Source organism: Lepisma saccharinum, chromosome 2 (genome assembly GCF_977018435.1).
Source record: "Lepisma saccharinum chromosome 2, izLepSacc3.1, whole genome shotgun sequence".
Taxonomy (NCBI): Eukaryota; Metazoa; Arthropoda; class Insecta; order Zygentoma; family Lepismatidae; genus Lepisma; species Lepisma saccharinum.
In genome coordinates this window covers 147,406,492-147,430,653 of record NC_139230.1, presented here as the reverse complement: position 1 = coordinate 147,430,653, position 24,162 = coordinate 147,406,492, and the positions used below count along the sequence as shown (strand labels likewise).

Here is a 24,162-nt window from a genome sequence, read left to right as displayed (position 1 = left end):
CGGAGCTTTCAGATTGCAAACAATGCTCACAAAAACCATTGACTTTTAACTTTTGAGTCTGCAATGTAATCTTGATACAGTGTTGCACATTCAAAACCTCCAAACGATTCCGAGCGAAGCGAAACACTTTCGAGGGTGAACTTAAGCGGGACATTACTGGTTTAAAATGTCAGCATCTCCACTAGCACCACCTGCCACACTTCTCCTGATCTCTCGGCCTCACAAGGAATTGGATGCACAGTAGTTACAGTGGAATATTTAGTAAAATTTTGAACCATTTTTGATTCTTACAATTTTCAAGTATCCAAATCAGCATCGTGAAGAATTGATAAGAATATCGGTATCACTTGAAAGTGGTATCAGCTCACCCTTATGTTTATATATAAGCATTAAGAATGAAACATGTAAATAATTAATACTGTAACTGGACTTAATCACTGATACCTATTTCCCCTTAAATGTATAATATTGTTATGTCTCTTGTCTTGAGGGGAAATTTGGATGTAGATCACAGACAATTTAAGGTACTATGAATATATAAATTATTTTATACCCTGTCCCAGCTAACTGTAGAGCAGGGCTGTGCATATCGGCAGAGGAGGAGGAGGAAAATCGAGTGGTGAAAGTGCATCGTTGCCAACCGTATGGTTCTGATTCTACATGTACAGACGTACGGTCCAGACCTTAGTCCATACGCTAAATGCATGGCTTGTTAAAATTTGCTCTTGCAGTTTTATCCCTAATATTTCCCTAAGAAATTCTTAAACCAGTTGTACGGACCTGGAGACAAGAATACGGTCAGTTTTCCATGTGTGTTCGGTATTATCCTTTTCAAAAGTTTGCAACATTACATAGCAAAGAAGGAAATCGGGTAACTCACGTTGCCGTTACACAATCCCTCTCACTGTTCATTGGTGGACCTGTCCCGTGTCACTACTTGCACAGAGACTTGTTCTCGTTTGCCTGGTCTACAGTTAGCTGGTATGGAGTTTAGTGTAATTTGAGTTAAATTTGGAACTTAGTCTTGAATTGAAAATTTCAAGAATATTGCCTACTTTTGCAGGAAAAGTATTATTATGCTATCTATGACATGGTTGTAAGAGGATCATGTTCTTGTTATGGCCATGCATCAAGATGTTTGCCTCTTCTTGATGCTGAATCACGCCCTGGATTTGAGATACGTCAAGGATATGAGACCCGCCCAGACATGGTTCATGGCAGATGTGAATGCACACATCACACTAAAGGTCTAAACTGTGAAAAGTGTGAAGATTTTTACAATGATCTTCCATGGCAACCAGCTATTGGCAAACGAACAAATGCTTGTAAAAGTAAGTAACATTCCATTGTAAAATATTAGAGAGCTTTGCTTCCAGAAAGCATTGCTTGCTATCGATTTTTAAATATTTCAGAAACGGATGAAAGCATTAATTTGGCAGTACAATAAAGCTACATGAACTCAGTGTTAATTCTACCCCTGATACTTGCTTCCATCCCCATATCCAACAGTGAATTACTGTTGACTTTCCTTTATTGTTATTAGCTTTACATGTGAAGTAAATATTCCAGTACTTGGTTAAGTGGTGTGCATTTAGCTGAAATATAGTGACCTTCTCCCAGACATGTACACTAATTGTCCTAATGATTTGGTCTGGAAAACCTGGAAAAGTCAGGGAATTTTGTTTTTATGAAATTCCCTGTAACAGCATGAATAACTAGTATGCAATATATTCTAATACATGGCCGACTGTACCGTATCACCTTTGGATTTTAAAATTCGGCTAGGAACAGTGCCAAAATTTATTATGGCATGTTTATTCTGATTTAATGATACACAAAATACAGAAAACACACAAGGATTAAGAAACCCATACTTTACTCATTATTTAAAAAAAATAAAAAGAGAGAAGCTAATATAACTTTCCGTAAGTGAACTTGAAATATTAAGAAAAAATATTGAATTTAAAATTCAGGCACCATGGCGACTGGGCACCCTGTATTTTTCTACCCCTGAATAAGACTATAATCATGATGTTTTTTCATTAATCATCAGAATCATCAAGTTGAAACTGGTTGGTGAGAGGCTAAATATAGGTGGAGCAAAGTTAGGAAACAGCCATGCATTTCATTTTAACAGTGATAATGATGGCGAGTAACTGGCGAAAAGTCTGAGTTGTGTTAGTATGTTCTGTGTTCTTTATTCTCTTACTGGACTTTGCCATGAAGAACATATTCTGTCTAGAACTTCCTGTTAGAGGCTACTTGAGGGAAGTTGTCCATGTGTTGAATATAATCACTGACTAAGTAGTATGGTGGCAAAAATTATATAGATGATGATGGTGTAGGTTTCGTAACTTGACATAGGAAATAAATAATATCTAGGGTGCACTAAATTCTGTAGTGCAGCAGTTAGCAAAAAGTCAAATTTTGTTTCACGTCCAGTTTATACTCAAATATGTTAGTCTAGTCTGGACCTACAGTTTAAAGTAGAATCCAAACAACTGTGCCAAATGTCTCCATGTGGATTGGACCCAGTACACCTTGATTATGTGAAGTGCTTAGAATCACATTCTATGTAACAATGAGTCCTAGAAACAAATCCCAGGTCCTGCATGAAAATATCATTGTGTTTGTTCTTTCATCAATTTATTATTCATTTATTTGGAATTAGCCAAAAAGTGCAGAAAAATTATGTGAAAAAGAAGAAAAAATATATCTAGGATGATAGCTCAAGTAAGTCTTCACTAAATGCTATACCATTTTGCATATTGTGCAGTTCATGCCTGCATGATTGATGGAATTAGGTGATGCTGCGAAGCAGAACAAGGAATGAATACAATCTATTTTTTTTAAGAAAAATTCAAAATATTTGTTGCTTTCAACTAAAAATTAATATTGTATTTGTCATGTTCGTTTCTTCACCTTTTTCTAATTGCTAAGTTTTATTTTCTTGGTAGCAGTAGAAATGTGCGATATTATGCACTCACTTATTACTATTTATGCAAAATGAAATATAATGACATGGAAATAAAATTATATATTTTTTATTTTAGTGTAATGTAAAGGATTCTGCTAATTCTATTTTTTTCTGTTATATCAGACATTCATGGATAATTCTCTCTCTTGTGTCACATATTCCAGTGACATTGAATGCAATTAAAATTAAATTTGCAATAATAGGCTTTCTGATGGATCACATTCATGATTTCTGAGTTATTATATATATATATGCTAGATTCTAATTTTTTTATCATGATATTTAACAATTACATGTAATTTCAGGATGCAACTGCAATAATCATGCAACCAGCTGCCACTATGATGCTGCCGTGTATGAACAAACAGGTCATGTTAGTGGGGGAGTATGCGATGGCTGCCAGGATAATACAATGGGACGTAACTGTGAACAATGCAAACCATTTTTCTATCAAGATCCATTAAAGGACATTACAGACCCTGATATTTGTCTACGTAAGTGCTTCATTGCTTCACTCGATCAGTGGGTAGTATAGGCAGAACTGGGGAATTGTGAAGGTGCATGCAAGCATCCCCTTATATTAAGCTCTGAACTTTCAAATTTTCTCTGAAGAGCAGTAGTAGAAGAAGAGTTCGCGAAAGGAAGTTATGTGTACATAGACATGATACATACATTTGTGGCAGAGATGAACATGTCCAGACTGTTGAGCCATAAACCTTCTAGTTTGTCTTCTGTATAAGTTAGTTGCAAATTTGCTTATATTTAGAGACCATGATTTTTTGGTTATTTTTTACTTTTCGCTGTTCCTTTTCCAAAAATTTGCATTTTTATTTCAGCACACTTTTCTACAAAATGTGAAGCATTATATTATACATTTGTTGCACTTTTTAACTAGTATTTTAAATTGTAGGTCACATGACCTATTCCTCTTCATGACAGTTTCATTCGTTGGAAACCATTTCAGAGAAAGATATTTTCCATTATTTCTTACACAACAAATACTGATGATTTTATGTATTCCGTGTGATGGTAGGTGCACATTCGATCTCTGCCAAAATCTAATCATTTTCCTTGGTAATGCAAAACATTTCACTTGCTATGAGTACCTGACGTTATGGCTCCCCCATGACATTAGGTTCACACTTGATTTGCTGTCAACCTCGCCATGTTGGTTAGTGATGTAAAACGTTCTGATAGGTGAAAAACTGTGGGAAGTGTCCATTTACATGTGGTTTCATGTAGCTGTCAGAATTATTCTCTGAATAATATGCACCATAGTTTTTTGGGGATAAAATTTTGGGGAACATATGTGTTGTGTGTGTGTGTGTGTGTGTGTGTGTGTGTGTGTGTGTGTGTGTGTGTGTGTGTGTGTGTGTGTGTGTGTGTGTGTGTGTGTGTGTGTGTGTGTGTGTGTGTGTGTGTGTGTGTGTGTGTGTGTGTGTGTGTGTGTGTGTGTGTGTGTGTAAATATGGTATAACTTATTTTTTTAAGCCTACAACACAAGAATGCCAGATTTTTGGGATTTTCATTCTTTAAGCATGTGGTTGAAATTTGCAAAAATGGCCACAATTTGCATTTTATGCCAAATTTGCATTATATCCCTACTTCTAGATCATGTTGATACCTATGATGGGCATTAATAATATTTGTAGGTTCTAGGTACTAGGTTCTCTAAACATGGAAGAAGACACCAGTGAAAGCTGGACTTAACTATACAAACTGTGTCATAACTATTTTGAGTAGAATTATTTGATTAAACTTTATAGTTCATACTTTACAATTTTGTGAAACATTCTTCTTTTTTATTGCTTATTTTCTATTGTTTACTTGGAACCATACACAATTGTAAAGTTTGAAAATCATTGTTTGTTGCAGCTTGTGATTGTGATCCACGTGGGTCTTTGGATGATGGAGTTTGTGATTCCCGAACAGATCTTATTAATGGGTTAGAATCTGGTCGATGCCACTGTAAGAGAAATGTAGATGGCCGGAGGTGCGACAAATGCAAAAATGGGTTTTGGAATTTCAGTGAAGATAATCCTGATGGTTGTCAACGTAAGTATCTTTTGTAATCTTCTTAACTAAATTCTAGTAACTTATACAATATATATGTTGAAAATTCTTATGTGATTTTTTGTTTGGATAAAATATTGTACTGACATAAGTTGTTCAACACATTAAATGCAGTAACGTTGTATATCCTCTCTATGTCCACACATGTCATTTCTACCCTGAAGATGAGAATGACATTAACTCTCGAAAGTTTGTCATCATTTCTACAACCTGGTGGATAGCCTGAGAGAATCTTTTCATCATTCATCATTGCCAGGAAAGCTTAATTTATATAAACATCATGCTTAAACTATACTGTCAATTGGTGTGATGTTTGCATAAATACAAAGTGCATTAATTAAAAATAACCGGAAAAGTAGTATAAAAAATCTAAAATACAATCGTGATTGTTATATGTTTGTTATTTTGTGAAGACATATGTAAGCTATTCATAGCTGGGGCTGGCATGCCTGCCTCGTCCATAGGATGCTGGGAAACGGTTACACAAGATAGTGGCACCCTTACAGGAGTGCTCCAAACTGGAGCAGCAAAGTGTCGTGAGATTTTTGTTGAGTGAAGGCGTAAAACCGATAGAAATTCTTCGCCGCATGACAGTTCAGTATGGTGACAACTGTATGAGTCGATCACAAGTGTATGAGTGGGCTGAGAATTTCAAACAGGGCATAACCAGAGTTAAAGATTCTCCACATTCAGGTCGCTCTGTCACTGCAGTCACGGAAAGCAACATTGCTCAAATTGACTTGATACGGGAGAACCGGCGTATTACTGTCAATGAAATTTCTTCCCAGGTGGAAATAAGCCGGACCCTGTGGCTGAGTGGTTAACACATCACGCTGCAACGCCAAGGGTCCCAGGTTCGAATCCCACTCGGGGTTGGTTGTTTGTGAATGTCCATTCATCAATTTCATCATTTCATCACTCATCCCAATCTTCGCAAATTAGCCAAGAGGCACAAAACGCGAAGTAAAATAAACTAAATCAATTAATCAGATGGACATAACTGTAGGATCAGCTCACCATATCAGTCATGACATACTGAGGTTCAGGAAAGTGTGTGCAAGGTGGGTTCTGAAACTTTCGACACCGGAAATGGAGAGACGTGTTGATGTGTGCAGGGAGATTTTGCACCATTATGAAGCTGATGGTGAGGCATTTCTTCATCGTATTGTCACTGGAGATGAAAGTTTGACTCATTTCTATGAACCAAAATGTAAGAGTACAACAATGGAATGGCGACATTCTTCATCTCCCAGACCGAAGTGCCGGAAAGTTCATGTTAACTTTGTTTTGGGACCATATGGGGCCGGCCAATTCTTGAACATTACATGCCCAGAGGTCATAATGTAAACAGTACCACCTACTCCAACCTTTTGCGTGAAAAACTGAAACCAGCCATTCTGCAGAGACAACATGGTCTGGTGTCCACTGGTGTGCCTTTGCTCCATGACAATGCGAGACCACACACTGCCAGTGTCACATTGTCTACCATCGAGGACCTAAAGTTTGAGTGCTTACTCCACCCTCTATATTTGCCGGATCTTGCACCTACCGATTTCCACACCTTTGGCCTACTGAAAGATGGACTAAGTGGATTGAGGTTCCAGAATGATGATGAAGTCAGTGGTGCATGAGTGGTTACACCGTAATGAATTTTTGCGATTTCCTTCAGTCCTCAAACTTTATTACACTCGTTTGGTGAAGCTTCTCGATTTCTAGTTTTCTGAATTACCACCAGATGGCAGCTTTGCTTGCCTTGCTCTTTGACTTTAGCTGCCTCCCAGTGGCGCTTTTCGATACTACCTTTGTACATCTAAAATTAACTGTTTTTCCTCCTCACACTTTGCCGGGAACATAGAGAGTGGGAACAATGCCCCGCAACAGCTGCTCACTCGTGCCTACGTGCCTACATGTTAACGTGCATGACCTGTTGAATTGCTGAGGAAGAAGTCGGGTCACCATATGCAGTCTGCGTAAATGCACGTGCATCTAAATACATTGTTAGCAGGATATGGACGTTTACGATGAAAGGAATAGGTTTGTGGTAAACCAAAATTGCATAAGAATACAGGTACGTTAAAAATTGATTCTTATTTGAACTCATTGATAATTGGGCAAGTGCAAAATAGTGCAACCAAAAGTGAACTTAGCTAAATGCTTTGTTCCCATGTTCTTTCACACGATAAAAATGCTAAGCAAAATAGACTGTGAATTAAAGCTAAACTATTGCGTGCCTTTGTTCCCATGAACTATCAAAACGTTCTCTCAAGTGTCAAAATCTAAAATTTCAACAAAGTGTACAATGCGTATATATTCTTGCATGCACGTGTGTTATTTTTTTTTTTTTTTAAAAAAAAGCTAAATAATTAACTAGCAAAGCTTGAAGGAAAATGCATGAGGAAATATCCGAGCATTTGTCAAATGTTTTGAAACTTTGCATGAAGCTTACATAATAAATACGTGCATGTAGTATGACGTAGTTCAATACAGGCAAAACTTCCTTACCTAAATTTTCGATTAATCCCATTAATCACCTCCAAGTAGCATTAATGAGTATTTTGTATAAATATAATCATTGATATGTATAAATGTACATTTGTTGTTCACGAGAGATGTGAATTCTAAAGTGCAATTGTTATGAGAACATTCAAGTATTTGTGACTTAGTAGGAATGCAAATGTTCTAGTAATTATTAAATTGTCTGCGGCATGTACATAAATTTGAGTCTGCGCATGTTATGCATTTTGTGATGTTTGAATATGATGCTATTTGATGCAATATAATTATACCAAAGACTATAATACGCAAGAATGGTAAATGGAATTGTCCCTACTAGATGACTTAAATGCATGTTAAAAAGTTATTAAGCATTTTGTAAAATTCTAAAAAAACGACGACTACGTAAAATAAAACGTGTTGTTCTTGTTAATGAATTTTTGTTCTCTTATTGAAAAGCAACATACAAAAAAACTTGAGTACATCAGTAGTTGGTTGCAGGTAGTAGATACGCATGTTCTTAGGCTTGGTTATGCATATGGTGCTTTCTTTGATTGGCAATTAGGTACTCACGCCCCACATGCTATGAAACTGGTTCATTAAGTGGTGCTTGTGTCCCTTAGTTGCCGAAACATACTTCTGTGTACGAATACAACGTATGCACATTTAATTTACATAATGTGTATAGAGTGTCATACACGATGAAAGCTTCTAATAACATAGAAGGACAATAAGAAGTTTTTTGTACTTTCAGATATGTTTTTAAAGTATCTTCGCTCTGTGTGATAAGTAAGCTTTAAGTCTGTGCTTTTGTTTATGCATCCTTTTAGCTTTCGCTTGCATATCCTTACAAAGCTTGACTCGATCCATGTTTCATTGGCTTGTTAAGGAGTAACATACATTTTTGTGATTGCCTTGTCTTAGTTTGAACCAATTTCCACCTTGGCCCCCTTATGCGCGTTTCCAATTATCCTCTTTTAGGGTTAGGTTCGTAAACTGAGCAGGACGTCACAACACATGCGTCCAAAAGATTTTTTTCCCTGTGGAATCAGTGCCCTTATCAAGCGTTGGCATAGGTGCATTGAACTAAGTTGAGGGGGGCGGGGGGCTATGTTGAAACATAGTACTACTTCTTTTGGTGCTTGTAATAAATATTTGTTACAACATATTTCCGGTTATATATTGAATGAGCCTTGTACAGTGGCTAACAGAGATAAAGACACTTTTTCCTTGGAAGTCTTCAAACACTGACAACCATTCCTCCCCCATCTCTTTCAAGTAAGAGATATAGGGACATGTAGCCTGGGGTTACCTTTTAAGTGTTGCCACATGCTTGCTTCTACCACAATGCCATGAATCACTGGAGAAAGCAGTTGGAAAATTTTGTGCAAAATGAAAGTAAAATACTTCTGCTTGGATGCACTGTTCAAGGTGATGTGGGAAGGTTTTAATGATGTGTGTCTCAACATGTCCTGTGCAATAGCGTATATTTCATGGTAACTGATGGTTCACAATATTACCGTGGCTCTTCACTGTCTAGTCCACCTCAGAATGCTGTGCGTCATTGGAACAGGTGCATGGAGATCTTCGTTGTTCCACTGCAGTGCTCGGTGCCTGTTTGGATGAAGGCTTCCACTGCCACAATCCATGTCTGCACCAGCGAATGCTCCATTGTATACTAATTGCGGGACTCCCTACTCTCCATGGATGTAGGTATTCCACACATGCGCATGTGCATTCTGGCAAGATTGCCAACTCAAATTGGTAGATACAATATGCACCACCCTGTATTTTCATTTGTTGCTCCTAAAGGTAGGACAATTAGCACATCTCAATAATGCTGAAACGTAAGTGAATTGTAAATGGTATTAATATTACAATATTCATTACACATGCAGATCATAATGTGGAATGTACTTTATGTTACTCTAAATATTGTGTTTTACATGATGATTGATCAGACGTAGTTAACCACATGAAAAAGAAAACACAAAGGTGCTGTTGAATTTTTCATTAAAGTGAAATTTATGTTAATGTGTGTTTTTTTGCAGCTAATATGTGCTTTTTGTACTGGATCATGTATATTATATGTACGTATATGTATGTAGTATAATATATTACATACTTGCACATGTATTATATATAATATATTCATTTTTAGTTTACTTAATTTTTATATAAATATCCCAGGTTTTTCAATGAAAATTTTATTTTAGCTTGTACCTGCAACACACTGGGCACTGTGGACAATCAAGGTTGTAATGCATATACTGGTGAATGCATCTGCAAAAGATATGTAATTGGACGAGACTGTAACCAGTGCTTGCCAGAGTACTGGGGACTTTCTGATGACCGAGATGGATGTAAACCATGTGATTGTGATCCTGGAGGATCCTTTGATAACAACTGTGATGTAATTACTGGACAGTGCAGGTAAGTGTGGAATGTTTTTAGCTTGCAGGAATCTCAGGTTAAAGATTATTTGAATGAATGATTTGATTTATTTTACTTCATGTTTCTGCCACTTTTGACTAATTGCAAAGATGAGGATGAATGGTGTTAAGATGAAATGGATGAAGGACAGTGCCCAACATGAGCCACACTGAGGATTATACTGGCTGTGATTCCAGATGCCAGAGCCTCACTATTCTGCAAAATCAATTCAAAGTGTACTATGTGGAAGGGAGGTTGACATTTGAGTGTCTTTGCAAAAGGTCACTCCTTACACCCTTAAAGATTATTTGAAGTGAATTGATAGTTATTTCAATAGTTTCTCCTTGATTTGTAACAATTGCTACGTAAATTATCCAGCATGCACACACAGTCTTAGTCAATATCGATTAATGTGCCATTCTGAAAAGTCAAATGTTTCATGTGCAACTTCCTCTTCCCTCCCATGATTGTAATTGAATTTTGTGTAATTTTAAGCACACAAGGCAAAATTTCCTTGCTTTGCTACTTCTTCTTCCTTTGGTGTTACAGCCCTTCTAGTATAGCCTTAATCTTCTCAGGAATGCCGGTCCATTCCTGTCTGCCTTGTGCCAATTGTCTCCATTTTCTTATCCCTTGTATTCTGATGTCTCTCTTCACATCATCTATCTATCGTATCCTGGGTCACAATGTTCTTGGTCTTCCTTCAGGTTTTACAGCTGAATTTTGGCAATTTTTTTAATGATACTTAGCAAAAATACCAGGTGCCATGTTTATTTACAGTTTAATGATAATGACACTATTTCCAGTTTAACCTCCAGGGCCCGGATTTTGATGACATAAAAATCTTTGAAAAATGACCTTTAAAATGACAACAAAAATTCTGTAAAATAACCTAAAATCTTTGAAAAATGACCCAAAATTCCGTACAAAACTCAATCTGCTTATTGAAAACTAGGGATGGGACGATATGAAATTTTGGCCGATACCGATAAAGTACCGATATAAAATTTACCGATACCGATAACTGATATTCTACCGATCCGATATAAAATTAGAAATGGTCCTGGAAGAACCTGAAAGGTTCATTGACCTCCTTAAAAAATGTGTGTTTCAAAGTGACTGCAGTGCAAGAGAAATTGCGTATTTAGACATTTACTTTTTAAAAAAGTAGGGCATGGAGATTATCCATAAAAATTACATCATCAATGGCAGAATTTTGCACTAAACTATCAGATATTTATCGATATATCGGATCGGTAAAATTATCGGTAATTTTACCGATAAACCGATACACCGATATGGCTATATCGGCCGATACCGATAGAGTACCGATTAATCGGTCCCATCCCTATTGAAAACTGTATATATATTTATATTGTACACTTACTTTATGGATCACAATCAATAACATTTGGCATTTTAAGTCCACTCGACACCTAAACTCACAAATAGAAGAAAGAGAAGTCACACCCTCCTAACCACGAATATCGGACTAAGATAAAAATGTTCATGCTGCTTGACCTTCAAAAATACAACGTTCAGCTGCACCAACAATTAAGCTGTCACTTTCCTTTGATTCTTGAGCATGCGGTATTTATTGCTAATTTTCAAAAGAAACTCTTTTGTTCATTCCGAAACAAACAATTTAACATTGCTTCTTCACCTTGGTGTGTTCTACAGACTGTGAATAAGAAACTCGACAATGTTGCATTTTGCGATTTTCAGACAGGCTTTGTTGCGTTGGTAGTTAAACACAGAGTAAGTACCACAACATAACATTTGGACAAAACAGAAATTGTTGAACTTCTTATGTTTCAGCATGCAATGACACAAAATTTTTAAAAAATGACCTAAAAATGATGCAAAATTTTTAAAAAATGACCTAAAAATAATAAATAGTAAAAAATGACCAAAAAAATACCCAAAAAAATTACATTTCTTCAACCTGAGGAGGGTGTTCAGGATTTCTGTACTAGTTAGCAATGTCTACGTTGCACCAGTTAAAAGATGAAATGTCATCAAAATCCTGGCCCTGGTGATTAGTTTTTTGTATATTTTTCTGCACAAAATGGTTGCTATTTTTGCCTACAAAAATGATTGAATTTTAAATCAAGATAAATTTAAGTGTGTTTAAAGTTTACATATTACATTTCCTTTATGTGAGCTTCACCCCATTGTACATACCTAGGTATATGGGGTGAGGCAGTCAAACGGGAAGATTTAAAAAATTCACAAGAAATAGAGAAAGCAAATATTAGTTAATTTTTGAACATGAATGTACTGTACATGAGTTGAAATTACTAGTGTACCTGAAAAATGTTCATTTTTTTTTTAATATGGTGTCAGTAAGATGGTGTCCTTGGTTTTGCACACATTGTCAGAGTCTGAGTAAATCTGCCCATGACGTTATGCTGACATATTGGCAACCTTTTTCCTGCCTGTCCTCAATGACTATGACTCAGATGAAGAAACACTCTTCCAGCAAGATGGTGCAACTAGCTATACCGCCAGAGTGTCTATGGATGTGCTTAGACTCGCATTTCATGGTCGTCTCATCAGCACATTCGGCGATATTCCATGGCCTGCCATTTCACCCAATTTGATGGGTCCTGACTTTTTCCTTTGGGGTTACCTCAAATCCAAAGTATTAAAGGACAACCCTCCAAGAACCAGGGATAATTTGAAGGAACAAATTCGGCAAGAGATCCACAACATTCCGTTGGAGATGCTACGAAGCGTCAGGGGTGGATTTACTTTGAGACTCCGACAATGTGTGCAACACCTAGGATGCCATCTTACTGACACCATATTAAAAAAATGAAAATTTTTCAGGTACACTAGTAATTTCAACTCACGTACAGTACATTCATGTTCAAAAATTAACTAATATTTGCTCTCTCTATTTTTTGTGATTTTTTTAAATCTTCCCGTTTGACTGCCTCGCCCTATTATGTTTCCTTTCTTTTTCTTTCTTAGAGTGTAATAAATACCATTAAAAAATTAGGAGATTAATGTAAGTTTCACCAAAAGTGATTCTGATATCTACAAAATCCTTTTGTACATTATTAGTGGCTGAGGCTCTCCTCAGAAAAAAGCTCCATGAGAAGCTTCTACCACTGGGCTTGCTTTGTTTGCTACATGTATAGTATATTTTTAGGGATGTGACAGATTAATCAGTACTCTATTGGTATCAGTCTATATAGGCATATCAGTTTATCAGTAAAATTACTGAAAATTTTACAGATCTGATACATCTGTAAATATCTTACAGTTGAGTGCAATGCTGTACCATTTTGTTATAATTTTTATGGATATAAACATATTATCTCAATTCCATATTTTCTTAAAAAGTAATGCAGCTTCTATTGCATTAAAAAAGCTTGATTCATCAAGTAACATTTATTAAGGAGATCAATGAACCATTTGGAATTTTATATTGGATTGGTGGAATATCAGCTATCAGTACCGGTAAATTTTATACTGGTACTTTATTGGTATCAGCCAAAATTTCATATCAGTCCATCCCCAATTTATTTATTGGTTAATAATAATAATAATACACCATATTATATACTTATTATGATGAACTGAAAGGATGAAAAACATTTGTATATAAAATAGAGGCTAGTAGCAACAAAGGGCTCCTATATAACCAAATGGTTAGCATTCTTGCCTTTTGTACAAGCAGTCCTGGTTTCGATTTCCAGTCTGGGAGCCAAAAGTTTTTATGTTGACCCAGCATTGTGAGGACAATTGGGGAGAAGAAATAGTAGGCTCCAGTCTCAAAAGCTAGAAAATGGTTGTCATGAGACTCATCATACTGACCACATGTCACAAAATTAAAAAAGCAACTTTTCTCTGAGAGCTGTTGCACCATGGAGGTTTGGGTTAGTAGCAGCAAAGTTTACCCAATAAATGCATATAATTTTCACTGGAACATTACAAATGCATAAACTTGAACTGCTGTTTCTGATGCCTACACAGAAAATAACCAGACACAAAACAGCAACTGACTTGGTGGTCAAGCACATTGAGAGGTCGACTTTCAATCTCATCACCAAAGTTCCTGTGTTCCAGTCCCAACCAAGACAGTGGCATTCTTTGTGAGTGTCCCTTTGTCAGTTTCATCCAATGATCTCTCATCCTCATCACAATTAGCTAATAATGGCAGAAAAGTTATGCTAAATAACAATGCAGAATGATGCGAATGTCTCTGGTCTCTGCTGGTGCCAAGAACAGCCGAATGCTTCCGAACATGCAGACCCTACGACAAGGTCCAACAACTTCTACTTTCCCCCACTCTTGCTTGAAGGTCTGGATCATAACATGCCTTTTTTCAGCCCCCATCCCCATGTTTACAGCCACGGCAGGGTTTCTCTGGAGTCATCAAGATTCTTCCGAGTGCCCAGTGGCATGCTCTAGGAGGGGTTGGTGAGGGTCATAATCCCTGCTTAGGCTCAATATAAAGGGTAGAATAAGATGGGAGAATAATGAATGATTACTAAAAAAAAGTACATGTAACCTCCCTTTCGGAAATCCTGGGCATGCCACTGCCGAATGTATGCTATTTCCACTTCTTAAGAGGAAAAACACATATTGAACAATATAATCATATTGAATAATTCTCATTCTATGGGATAGAATTATGTATTTTGCAGTCATAAAATCTGTGGTATGATCTTTTATGTTGAATTGGCAATGACCTTGGCATTTATTGCAGAGACATATTGTCCCACTCCACCCCGTTGAAAGATCGACCCTGACGCACAGCAAATCTTGCAATGACTACTTGAAGATGTCATGCTTCGCCACAATGAGGAAGCAATTGCATTATGTCACTAAACATACATATATCACGTTGGAATCCAAGATAGATCGATTGATTGATTCATTTGCTTTATTTTACTTTGCTTTTTGTGCCACTTTTGGCTAATTTGCGAAGATTGAATGATATGATGAAATTGATGAATGGACACCCAAAAACATCCATGCCCAGGCCAGAATTCGAACCCGGGACCCCTGGCATCGTAGCATGATGTGCTAACCACTCCGCCACAGGGGTCAGCTGCAATCCAAGAGAGTGAATGCTTGCACAGCAAATGTGACTATGTGCTTTAATACTTTAATGATTTAACTCATAAAAACTCATAAAATAGGAGGTTGCTAATTTTTGTCAAAACTGTACAGTACAATTTTGTCTGATGTGTCATTTTTCCTTCTATAGGTGCCGACCTCATGTTACAGGTAGAACATGTGATCAGCCAGAACAAAGTTTCTTCACTGGGTTGCTCGATTATCTTGTTTATGAAGCTGAACTGGCAAGAGGGAGTGAGGTATGTAATTGATATATACGTATATAATACGCACTTAATATGATTATGTGTACGAGGCTAATGCAATAGATTAACATAAATTAAAAATTGGTAGCCAGTCATGCATTAGTTCACTCTCTTCTTGCAAAAGTAAGTAAAAGTTTTGTCTTTTTCTGTCACTGCAAGAAATTACCTAACATTTCACTGCTAAGTAGCTTTTTCTTGTTCCAGAATTTGAATTTACTTTTGAAATGTTAATCTCTTAACACGTTAACTGCCGGATGAAATTTTCAATATTCACTGACAGCGCCGTTAAAGCCATTGGGTAGTGTTTCTGTTGTAAAATAACAATGTTATCAAATTTCGAATTTGGTTTTTATTATATCGATAAATCAAAATTATAGTGTGCCGGTCCCATGGGACCAACGCGGCACCAACAGGAAACATTCATTCAGTGCTCCACCGGCGATTGAAAAGCAACAATGAATTTCACGAAAATGCATTCTTTAATTTGAGCTTTATTTGACCTGCTTAGTTAGAAGTATTCTAAACAATACTGCCCAACACAATGCACTATAAACATAAAGGAATTTTCAATAATCGGCCACTTTCATCTTTTCTTTATGGGAATGTTTCTCTTTCTGACAACAAATAAGGAAATATTTATTTTAATTTTCTGTTCAGTGTGTTTGTTTGGAATGTTTTGCTGTCGACTTTACTTTGTCACTTGACTGATAGCTACAATGGCGTCCAGATGCTTGGATCAAATGGAGATTTGCCAATATCTTAATATGTCAGAAGAAGAGTTTGAGGACTCGGAAGATGATCCAATATTTTCTCCAAACAATACCGAAGATGATCTTACTACTTCTGATGAATCTGATATTCAGCCACAAGATGCTTCTTCTAGCCAGGGTCCAAATGGAAATGCACCAGACATCAGACAGTTTGTGATTTCATGTGGAATTGACTGTAATGTCGCAAGGATGCTTGCCCTTGGAAAACCAGAAGATTTTTACTCACTGATAGTTGCTGACAATGTTTTCAGTATTATTGCAGAAGAAACAAATTTGTATGCAACACAGTGTCTAATGAGTGGCGAAAGTGATGTCCCACCATCTTCTAGACTACATGAATGGTTTCCAGTGACTGCTAATGAGATGAACTTTTTTGGATTAGTAGTTTGGATGGGTATAGTACAAATGCCACAGTTGTCTGACTACTGGAGTCAAAATTGTTTATACAAGAACACTTTCACAGCATCATTTATGGGAAGAAATAGATTTGAGCTAATTTTGTGAATGCTACATTTTTCTGATAATGAAAAATGTGCCTAGAGATAGATTACACAAAGTTCAATGTTTGGTTGATCTTCTCAATAAGTTTCAGGAAGTATATGAACCCAGTGAGTTTGTCTGTATTGATGAAACTCTTGTACCCTTCCATGGAAGAGTAATTATGTGTCAATACCTGAAACAGAAGAGACACAAGTAATTAAATTATTCAAAGTATGTACTGGAAACGGCTACACTTACAATGTGAAAATATATTGTGGTAAAAAATTGATGGAACAACAACTAAACCAGCTGATATTGTATTCTCACTGTGTGACAAACTACTAAATTGAGGTTGTACTGTCTATACCGACAATTAGTACACAAGTGTAGATTTGGCAAATAAATAAACTTTTGGATGTAGATACACATCTCGTAGGAACACTGCATGCAAATAGAGGTCTCAAGGATTTTGTTGAAAAAAAACTGAAGAAAGGCGAGGTGATAACCACTACAAATGAACGGGGAATCACCATATTATATTGAAGTGGAAAGACAAGAGGAAAGTGATGGAAATTCAAACAAGGGATGGCACAACACAAAAGCCTGAAATTGTGTGTGATTATAATAAAGGTAAATCACCAGTTGATCTGTCTGATCAGATGGCTGCGTACTCGTCCCCACTGTGAAAAACTGTGAAATGGTATTGCAAAGTAGCTATGGAACTTCTCCTGAACACCGCAATTTTAAATGCTTTTATTTTGTACAAAGAAGTTACAGGTGACTCCATAAACATTGTGTCTTTCAGAGAGAAAGTTGTCCTTTGGCTGACAAAAGAGGAAGGAACTACAACAGGTTCATCTGGTGAAGGAAGACCTCTGAAATCAAATGAAGTAAGGGCAAGTTCACAAAGTGTGCAAATATTGCAAGTACTGCTATAAATTGGTATCTGAAAAAGAATGCCAAAAGACAGCAGCGAATAAAATGAAGAAGGTTGTTACTTTTTGTGAAGGGCGTGAAGGTAAACCACATATGTGTATTCCTTGCTTCAATAAAGTTCACGTGGAGTGATCACAGTTTTCAGGTGTTGACTGAAACTTTTCAAAACTTTTCAAAAGTTTGTATGTGCTGTATTATATTTTTTCCTATTTTCCCAAAATATATGCCATTGTATGAATACATATTTAAAATGTATGCTAAAGATTATCCTGTAAGTTGGTGCATATTATAAAAAAATATAAAATAATACAAAAATATAAAAAGTATTAAAAAATCAAATGGAACATATATTTCACATAATTGGTGAAAATAGCGTAAAGGCAACAAATGCAAATGTTGTCCCCATTCTTATAGGGACACCTCGCCATAGAGTTACATAGGTGCAAATAGCCTCAGTGTTGATGCACCAATACCACTGTCTAATTATATATACAAATACCACAAATAAATTAAAAATAAATAAATATATTAAAATGCTGTATTTAAATAATGAGCAAAATCAGGTTACTTACCCACAAGACGTTCTAAGAAATATACATGCTTCATATCAACAATAATAATAAATATATATAAAAAAATTGGCTTTGCTGCTTATAAGTTGCCAAAAATGCATGTGCCGTTGGATTCTATGGTGCCATGCCGGGCCTTTCCAATATGAAATATACTTGCGAGAAGGACTGTTGGCCTGCCAGAATGATTCGAATTAGACGTTACAACGTCGGTCCCATGGGACCAATGCGGCCTCATAAGAAATCTTCATGTCAGGCCCATGGGACCGGCACGACAGTTAACGTGTTAATGATAATCTCTTATACCGTTTTGTATTTGAATTTACTATTGTGTAGTTGGGTTTAAAATATAATAAAATAAATGACTACATGATATTTCTTCTGTTTGTTTCAGAATGTCCAAGTTGTGATCCGAGAGCCATACAGAGATGGTCGTGAAACCACATGGTCTGGAGTTGGATTTATGAGAGTTTTTGAAAAATCTTACCTGGAATTTATTATAGATAATATCCAAACAAGCATGGAATATGATATAGTCGTCAGATATGAACCACAGGTTGGTTAGTGTTCAGAGGAGTTTTTCTTTAGTGTTTCACCAGAATTTGATTATTGTGATACAGTGGAATTATTGAGGTGGTGTGACTTTTGCTTAAAGATTTGCTGTCACTGGGAACTGTCTTACTTCTACAATTCTATGTCTTTTCCTGATTTTCTTAGATTTATACTCTTAGGCATCAATTGATGGACTCGTATAGTTTCTCATACTCTTCCAGCAAGGAAATTTAAAATTGAGTTAACTTCCAAATTCCACAATCTACATTTACGTTTCCAGCAGAAGAGGTTAGATTAATTTGTGTTCCACTTCTGACTTAGTGTTCTTTCAATGTACTTGAATGGAAATTTATATCGGGATGTAGGTATTTCTGGATAAAGGTAATGGCAACATTTTCTGGTGAAGTTGGACTGAGCCCCATGCCTATTTCATAGTTAGCATGACAGACTTCTTTTGAGCTTATGCTCTTACTCATTTCATTTGCTGAATAGTGTTATTCCAAATTTCAAGTCATTCTTCAGATTTGCAAATACATTTACATTCATATTGAAAATTAGTTAATAAATATGCAACCAGTTAACTTTCATGAAACTAGAATAGTTTTAGAAAGGTAAAAATTCCTATATTTAGTCATGATTCACCAGAACTTTCAAGCAATTGAGTCACTTTCAGATGGTGTATAGCTCTATATTGCTCTGTATAGCTCTAAAATTCCATGAAAAATCATACAAGAATGTATTTGCAAAAACTACGTTTACTGATGTGACTATATCATTAATTTATTTATACATTTCTGTGTAGCACAACTTTGTTATGATAAAAATAACTAATGCGAATGTTTTGATGTTTTGCATATTATTAATGGTCAGTGTTAGAATAGCATAAATTTGACTAAAATTTTATATTACTTCTAAGTATCTGTTTGTACTGCATCAGCAGCTAGGCACATTGAGTGCTTGACCCATGATCCCATCATCGAGAGTGCTGAATTCAAGTCCTGGTGGTACTTTTGATTTGCCCCTTAACCAATTTCATATAATTACCACTCATCCTCAATTGTATCTTTTTGATTTTGCAGAAAACTACTGCCAATTTGGATAATCTCAATGATGAAGATAAATGATGATTAGATGCAAGTCATGAATAGACACACATACCCAGGCTGGCATTTGAACCTAGAACATAGGGTAGAATTGTGAAAAAATATAAATATAATACTGATAGCTGTTTGCAGAAGCATTTTATATCCAGTATATGTTTAATAGTTGTAGCTGTTGTATTACTAAATACAATAGTTGCTCCAGATTTTGACAGATGATCTACAATGTCTTCTTTATTTTTCCAGTTACCATCACGATGGGAAGATGTGAAAGTGACAGTAGAGAGACCAGGTCCTGTGGATCCCTATGGCCCATGTGCCAATTCGTTGCCCCAAGATGACATTAAGCAAGCAACTCTGGCACCAGGTGCGTTAACGTACAGCAATGTCAACTTTTCATTTTATGATAACACAAAAATCCATTTGCCTTTCTGCAGCTGAATAAAAACATTTTTTTGCCACTTGTCATTTTTGCATGTAATGAATTTAAGGCTGATGTATCAGTACATAGAAATATATGATCAAATATAACTGCTGGTGTGTGTGCTATAACAAGGTAAGTCATGAAATAAAATTTCAAGCAGCAAGCAGTGGGTTTTGTAAGACTTCTGCAGTCATGCAGGAATCTGTGTGCATGTAACTGGTTGCAGCATGTATGAGTACTTTATCTTGTACAATAACGAGGTAAGTATTGGTACATGGCATTTATTGTGGTTTTTATGCAATCTAGGTAAAAGTTGACATGCATAGGCGAACTTCTGTATTTCTGCATCGCTGTTTTTATCAGTTCTCTGATTAATTTTGAAGGACCACTACTTTCATTGACAAAAGTTAAGGCATCTAGGTTGGAGATGGTAGCATGTCACTGCTTTGCTTGTTCCCTGTTGGCAGTAGTTCCGATGCCTCCCATCAGATGGCATTGGTGGAGTTGTCTGCTATGCTCTCAGGTGGCACTTGGTTATCATTCCCCTTGTCTGGCAGTGCTAGTGAGTGATGAATAATAGGTTGGGCTGTTCGCTGTGTTGCAATGCTCCACACAGAGTGGTTTGCATTCCTTGGGTAGGTGGTAAAATGTCTGCATTTATTCTTGCTGTCCAGGATCTTTCAAAGCACAGGGTGTCAGGTGGGACATGCTTGTCCATTGCCTAAGTCTTGTGTCATTTTCTGCTGGGTGTTAGCATGCATTTCTTTGACAATGTTCTCCATGAGAGAGCCAGTTGGAAGTATGGATGTGGACAAGATGGAATGGTTTCTGTTGTTGTGTTGAGAGAGACCTGTTCTTCGTGATTTTTTTCTGGAATTGCTTAAGGGAGAATTCACATCAAAGCGACACACAACAAGCAACACATGTCACTTGGAAACAAACCCTCAGTAATCAAATGAATCTTTCAAACCAAAGTAACATGACAAGCTGCTTGTGTTGCTCAGACTGGACCATTTTCTCAGTACCATGCATCTTGTTGCCTCAGCTTGTTGTTCATGGATGATCAACAAATGCTTCACCCCAACGAGCAATATTTAAACTCTAGAAGAGAGCCCAACCTGCAGTCTTACAACATTTTTGAACCTTTATTTTGATGTAATAAAGTATTAATATGTAAATGTTTCAAGATTTAAACAACATTCTTTTGACTTTATCTTTTTAAGTTTGTTGGTGCATTTATTGGCTGTAATTTACCTCAACATCATGTATAGAGCCTGTGTTTTTGGCCACTTAGGACATGACTGCTTTTGTTTGAAACAGCCAGTACTTGGAGGCAAAGTAGGTCAGTCAATGTGGTAGAGTACTCTACTGCAGTATTTCTTAACCGCAGGGGCCATGGCTCATTACTGGCTGCTCGTATCAATTATACTGGGCCTCAAGAAGTTCTGCTGAAATTGGTTGACAAATAGCATAATCCTAATTTCACATTTTAGTTGAGAGTTTTGGTTTTTAATTCCACTTTATGCAATCAAGACTGGGCATACAGTTTAAAGTGGGATCCACACTACTGTGTGTCTATACCTGCTATTGAACCCAGGGTCAATTGATTACAATGCAAAGACGTTACCACTATGCCATCCATATTTTAATATTTTGTCAACTATCCTAGACATAATTGAACTATTACTCTTCATGATTATGCCAGAATTTATTTATCAATATTCTATTTCAAAGATACACGTTAATTCATGTATAACATTTTAAATACTATAATCTATTATAATCTATGAGGAAAGTTCTTGGGATCTGTGCATTGACTTTTAAAAAAGAGAATTTACTGGGCCACAGTCTCACTAAGATTGAGAACCACTGCTCTAATGTTTCTCTCTGCTTTATCCAGGCTGAAAAAGAGCAAAAAGTCTAGCATATACAGTTTGAGGTCAGTGCATATGATTTCTTAGTTTTTTCATGGGCAACATACCACAAATTTTACAACATGATTAACACATAGCAATGCCTCATCTTACTTTTTTTCTTGTAACTAATAAACTGATTAGTGCAATTATATTGGTATCATCATGCAAACTGAGTAGAGAAACAAGTGTCACTTGCAACTTGTCGCTTTGGTGTGAAACTCGTGTGTCACTTTTTGCTTCAGTATGAAATCTCCCTATGTGCTCTCCAATTGTTCTTGTGCTGTGCAGATAGTCCTGCCAATGTTGTCGCTATGGCATATCTTGTACACACTGGGGAATTCGAGTATTTGTAGGTAATATCTCTTGAAGTTCCATAAGGCTCTTTCAATCTGGGATATTGGTTTATGTGCTACTTTGATGTTGAAAGGTTTTGAGTGCCTTTGATAAAACTATGATGTGGTTGGGTGGTATGGAAATGTCATCCAATCTACTGGCAAACAAAGAATGTGAACAGTTATGGATACATTTTATCTGTAGATATGCCATAAATTCAAACCCTCTGCTTAACTTATGAGTGTTCAGCTCCTCCACCTCTGGCTCAGAAGAAGTTGATAGAACTTCCAAGAAATGTCTTTTATCTTTCCACGATTGGTTTGTATGTTATGTGCATTATCTCACACAGGAGATCACTGCACATTCATATCTCGGAAGGAATCTACTATTGCAGAAGTTTAAAAATTAGGAGGAATATGTGCCCTATAAAACAGATTTCGAAATATACTTCAAGATAACTGTCAGAAAGCCTTACATTTGGGAATGTAGAAAGGGTGTAAAAAAATCCATGTTAATATGTGATGTTTTTTGTATCACTTTTAATGTATTAATAAAATCCTGTCTTGGTGTTGTATAATGTAGTTAAATTGCAAGTAAATTTTTCATGTTTTAGGATCAAGAAGTGTTGCTGTTTTCCCACCTGCCTGTTTGGAAGCTGGGAAGAGGTACAAGGTCAGGATTGAGTTCAAGCGCTACAATAACCAAGTGGATACTCCATCAGCATCAGTGCTTATAGACTCTGTAAGTAATTATTTATTAAATTTTTTCTCACCTTCTGTTCATCTTACACAAAATTTTGTTAACCTGGCAGGACACGTTCTCTCCACTAGGATGCAAAGTTTCATGCTGGGTAAATATAACCCATAAGCAAAATTGCTTCGTAAACCTAAATTATAATTGTTTTAAATCACGTAAATAATAAAACCTTCATTGATTAAACTAATTATATTAATTTTGAACATTATTATTATTATTCATGTTTGGGGAATAAAAGAAACAGTTGATAATAATTAGAAGTAAGCGAGTTACTAACTTTTTCCACGAAACTTACTTGTAGAGGTTCTATTCATTTTGGTGGCCTCTGCCACCATCCACTTGGGAACTCGTTCCAACTCCACTGGTTTCTGTCATTTCCCTGCTTGCCGCTAGGAGTGCTAGTGTAGACAGTTTGTCTGGTGCATGTGCTGGGTTTAAGTTGTTGGAGTAGTGGGAACCAAATGTGATGTGCCTGATTGCTGTCGATGTTCAGTTCATGCAGAAGGCACTTTCCACAGGTAAATGACAGGAACCGGAACCCAGCACAGCACTGAAGCAATGAGTTCCCAAGTGGATGGTTGCAGAGGCCACTGAAATTATCAGAACCTCTACAAGCAAGTTTTGTGGAAAAGTTAGTAACTTGCTTACATCTAATTATCATTATTATATTACACAATTGATAAAAACGAGAAGAAAGAAAACATGTTGAAATACAAAACTGAAACTTATGAGTGTGCATGTTGGTGAAATTTACCTAGGCAGTGCTTCTACATCCCTGTGAGCAGAACTAATGAACTATCTTCCTTTCTTATTCTTTCTTAATAACCTGTGCTGTAACAGCGTGTGAGGGCCAGGACATACCTCCTAACAGCCAGCCTCACTCCTATATGCCTCAGTAGAGGTGAGCGATCATATCAGTTACAGGCTGATGTGTGGTCAGCATGATGAACCCCCAGTTGTTGTTGTAGGTTTTTCATGACAAGGCTCATTACTCAATCGTAGCTCCCTAAT

At 36.5% G+C, this 24,162-nt stretch overlaps 1 protein-coding gene across 2 annotated transcripts in view; it reads left to right on the top strand.

Annotated features, from left to right (window-relative positions):
- Window positions 1-24,162, top strand: part of LanB1 (laminin subunit beta-1) — a 296,443-nt gene that overhangs the window by 162,347 nt on the left and 109,934 nt on the right. For both annotated transcript variants that reach the window (XM_083117589.1, XM_083117588.1), the window contains 8 exons: window positions 1,064-1,331; window positions 3,283-3,471; window positions 4,853-5,032; window positions 9,760-9,976; window positions 15,201-15,309; window positions 18,465-18,626; window positions 19,969-20,089; window positions 23,009-23,136. In XM_083117589.1, coding sequence (XP_082973715.1) covers window positions 1,064-1,331; window positions 3,283-3,471; window positions 4,853-5,032; window positions 9,760-9,976; window positions 15,201-15,309; window positions 18,465-18,626; window positions 19,969-20,089; window positions 23,009-23,136 — 1,374 coding nt within the window. The remainder of the gene's footprint in view (window positions 1-1,063; window positions 1,332-3,282; window positions 3,472-4,852; window positions 5,033-9,759; window positions 9,977-15,200; window positions 15,310-18,464; window positions 18,627-19,968; window positions 20,090-23,008; window positions 23,137-24,162) is intronic.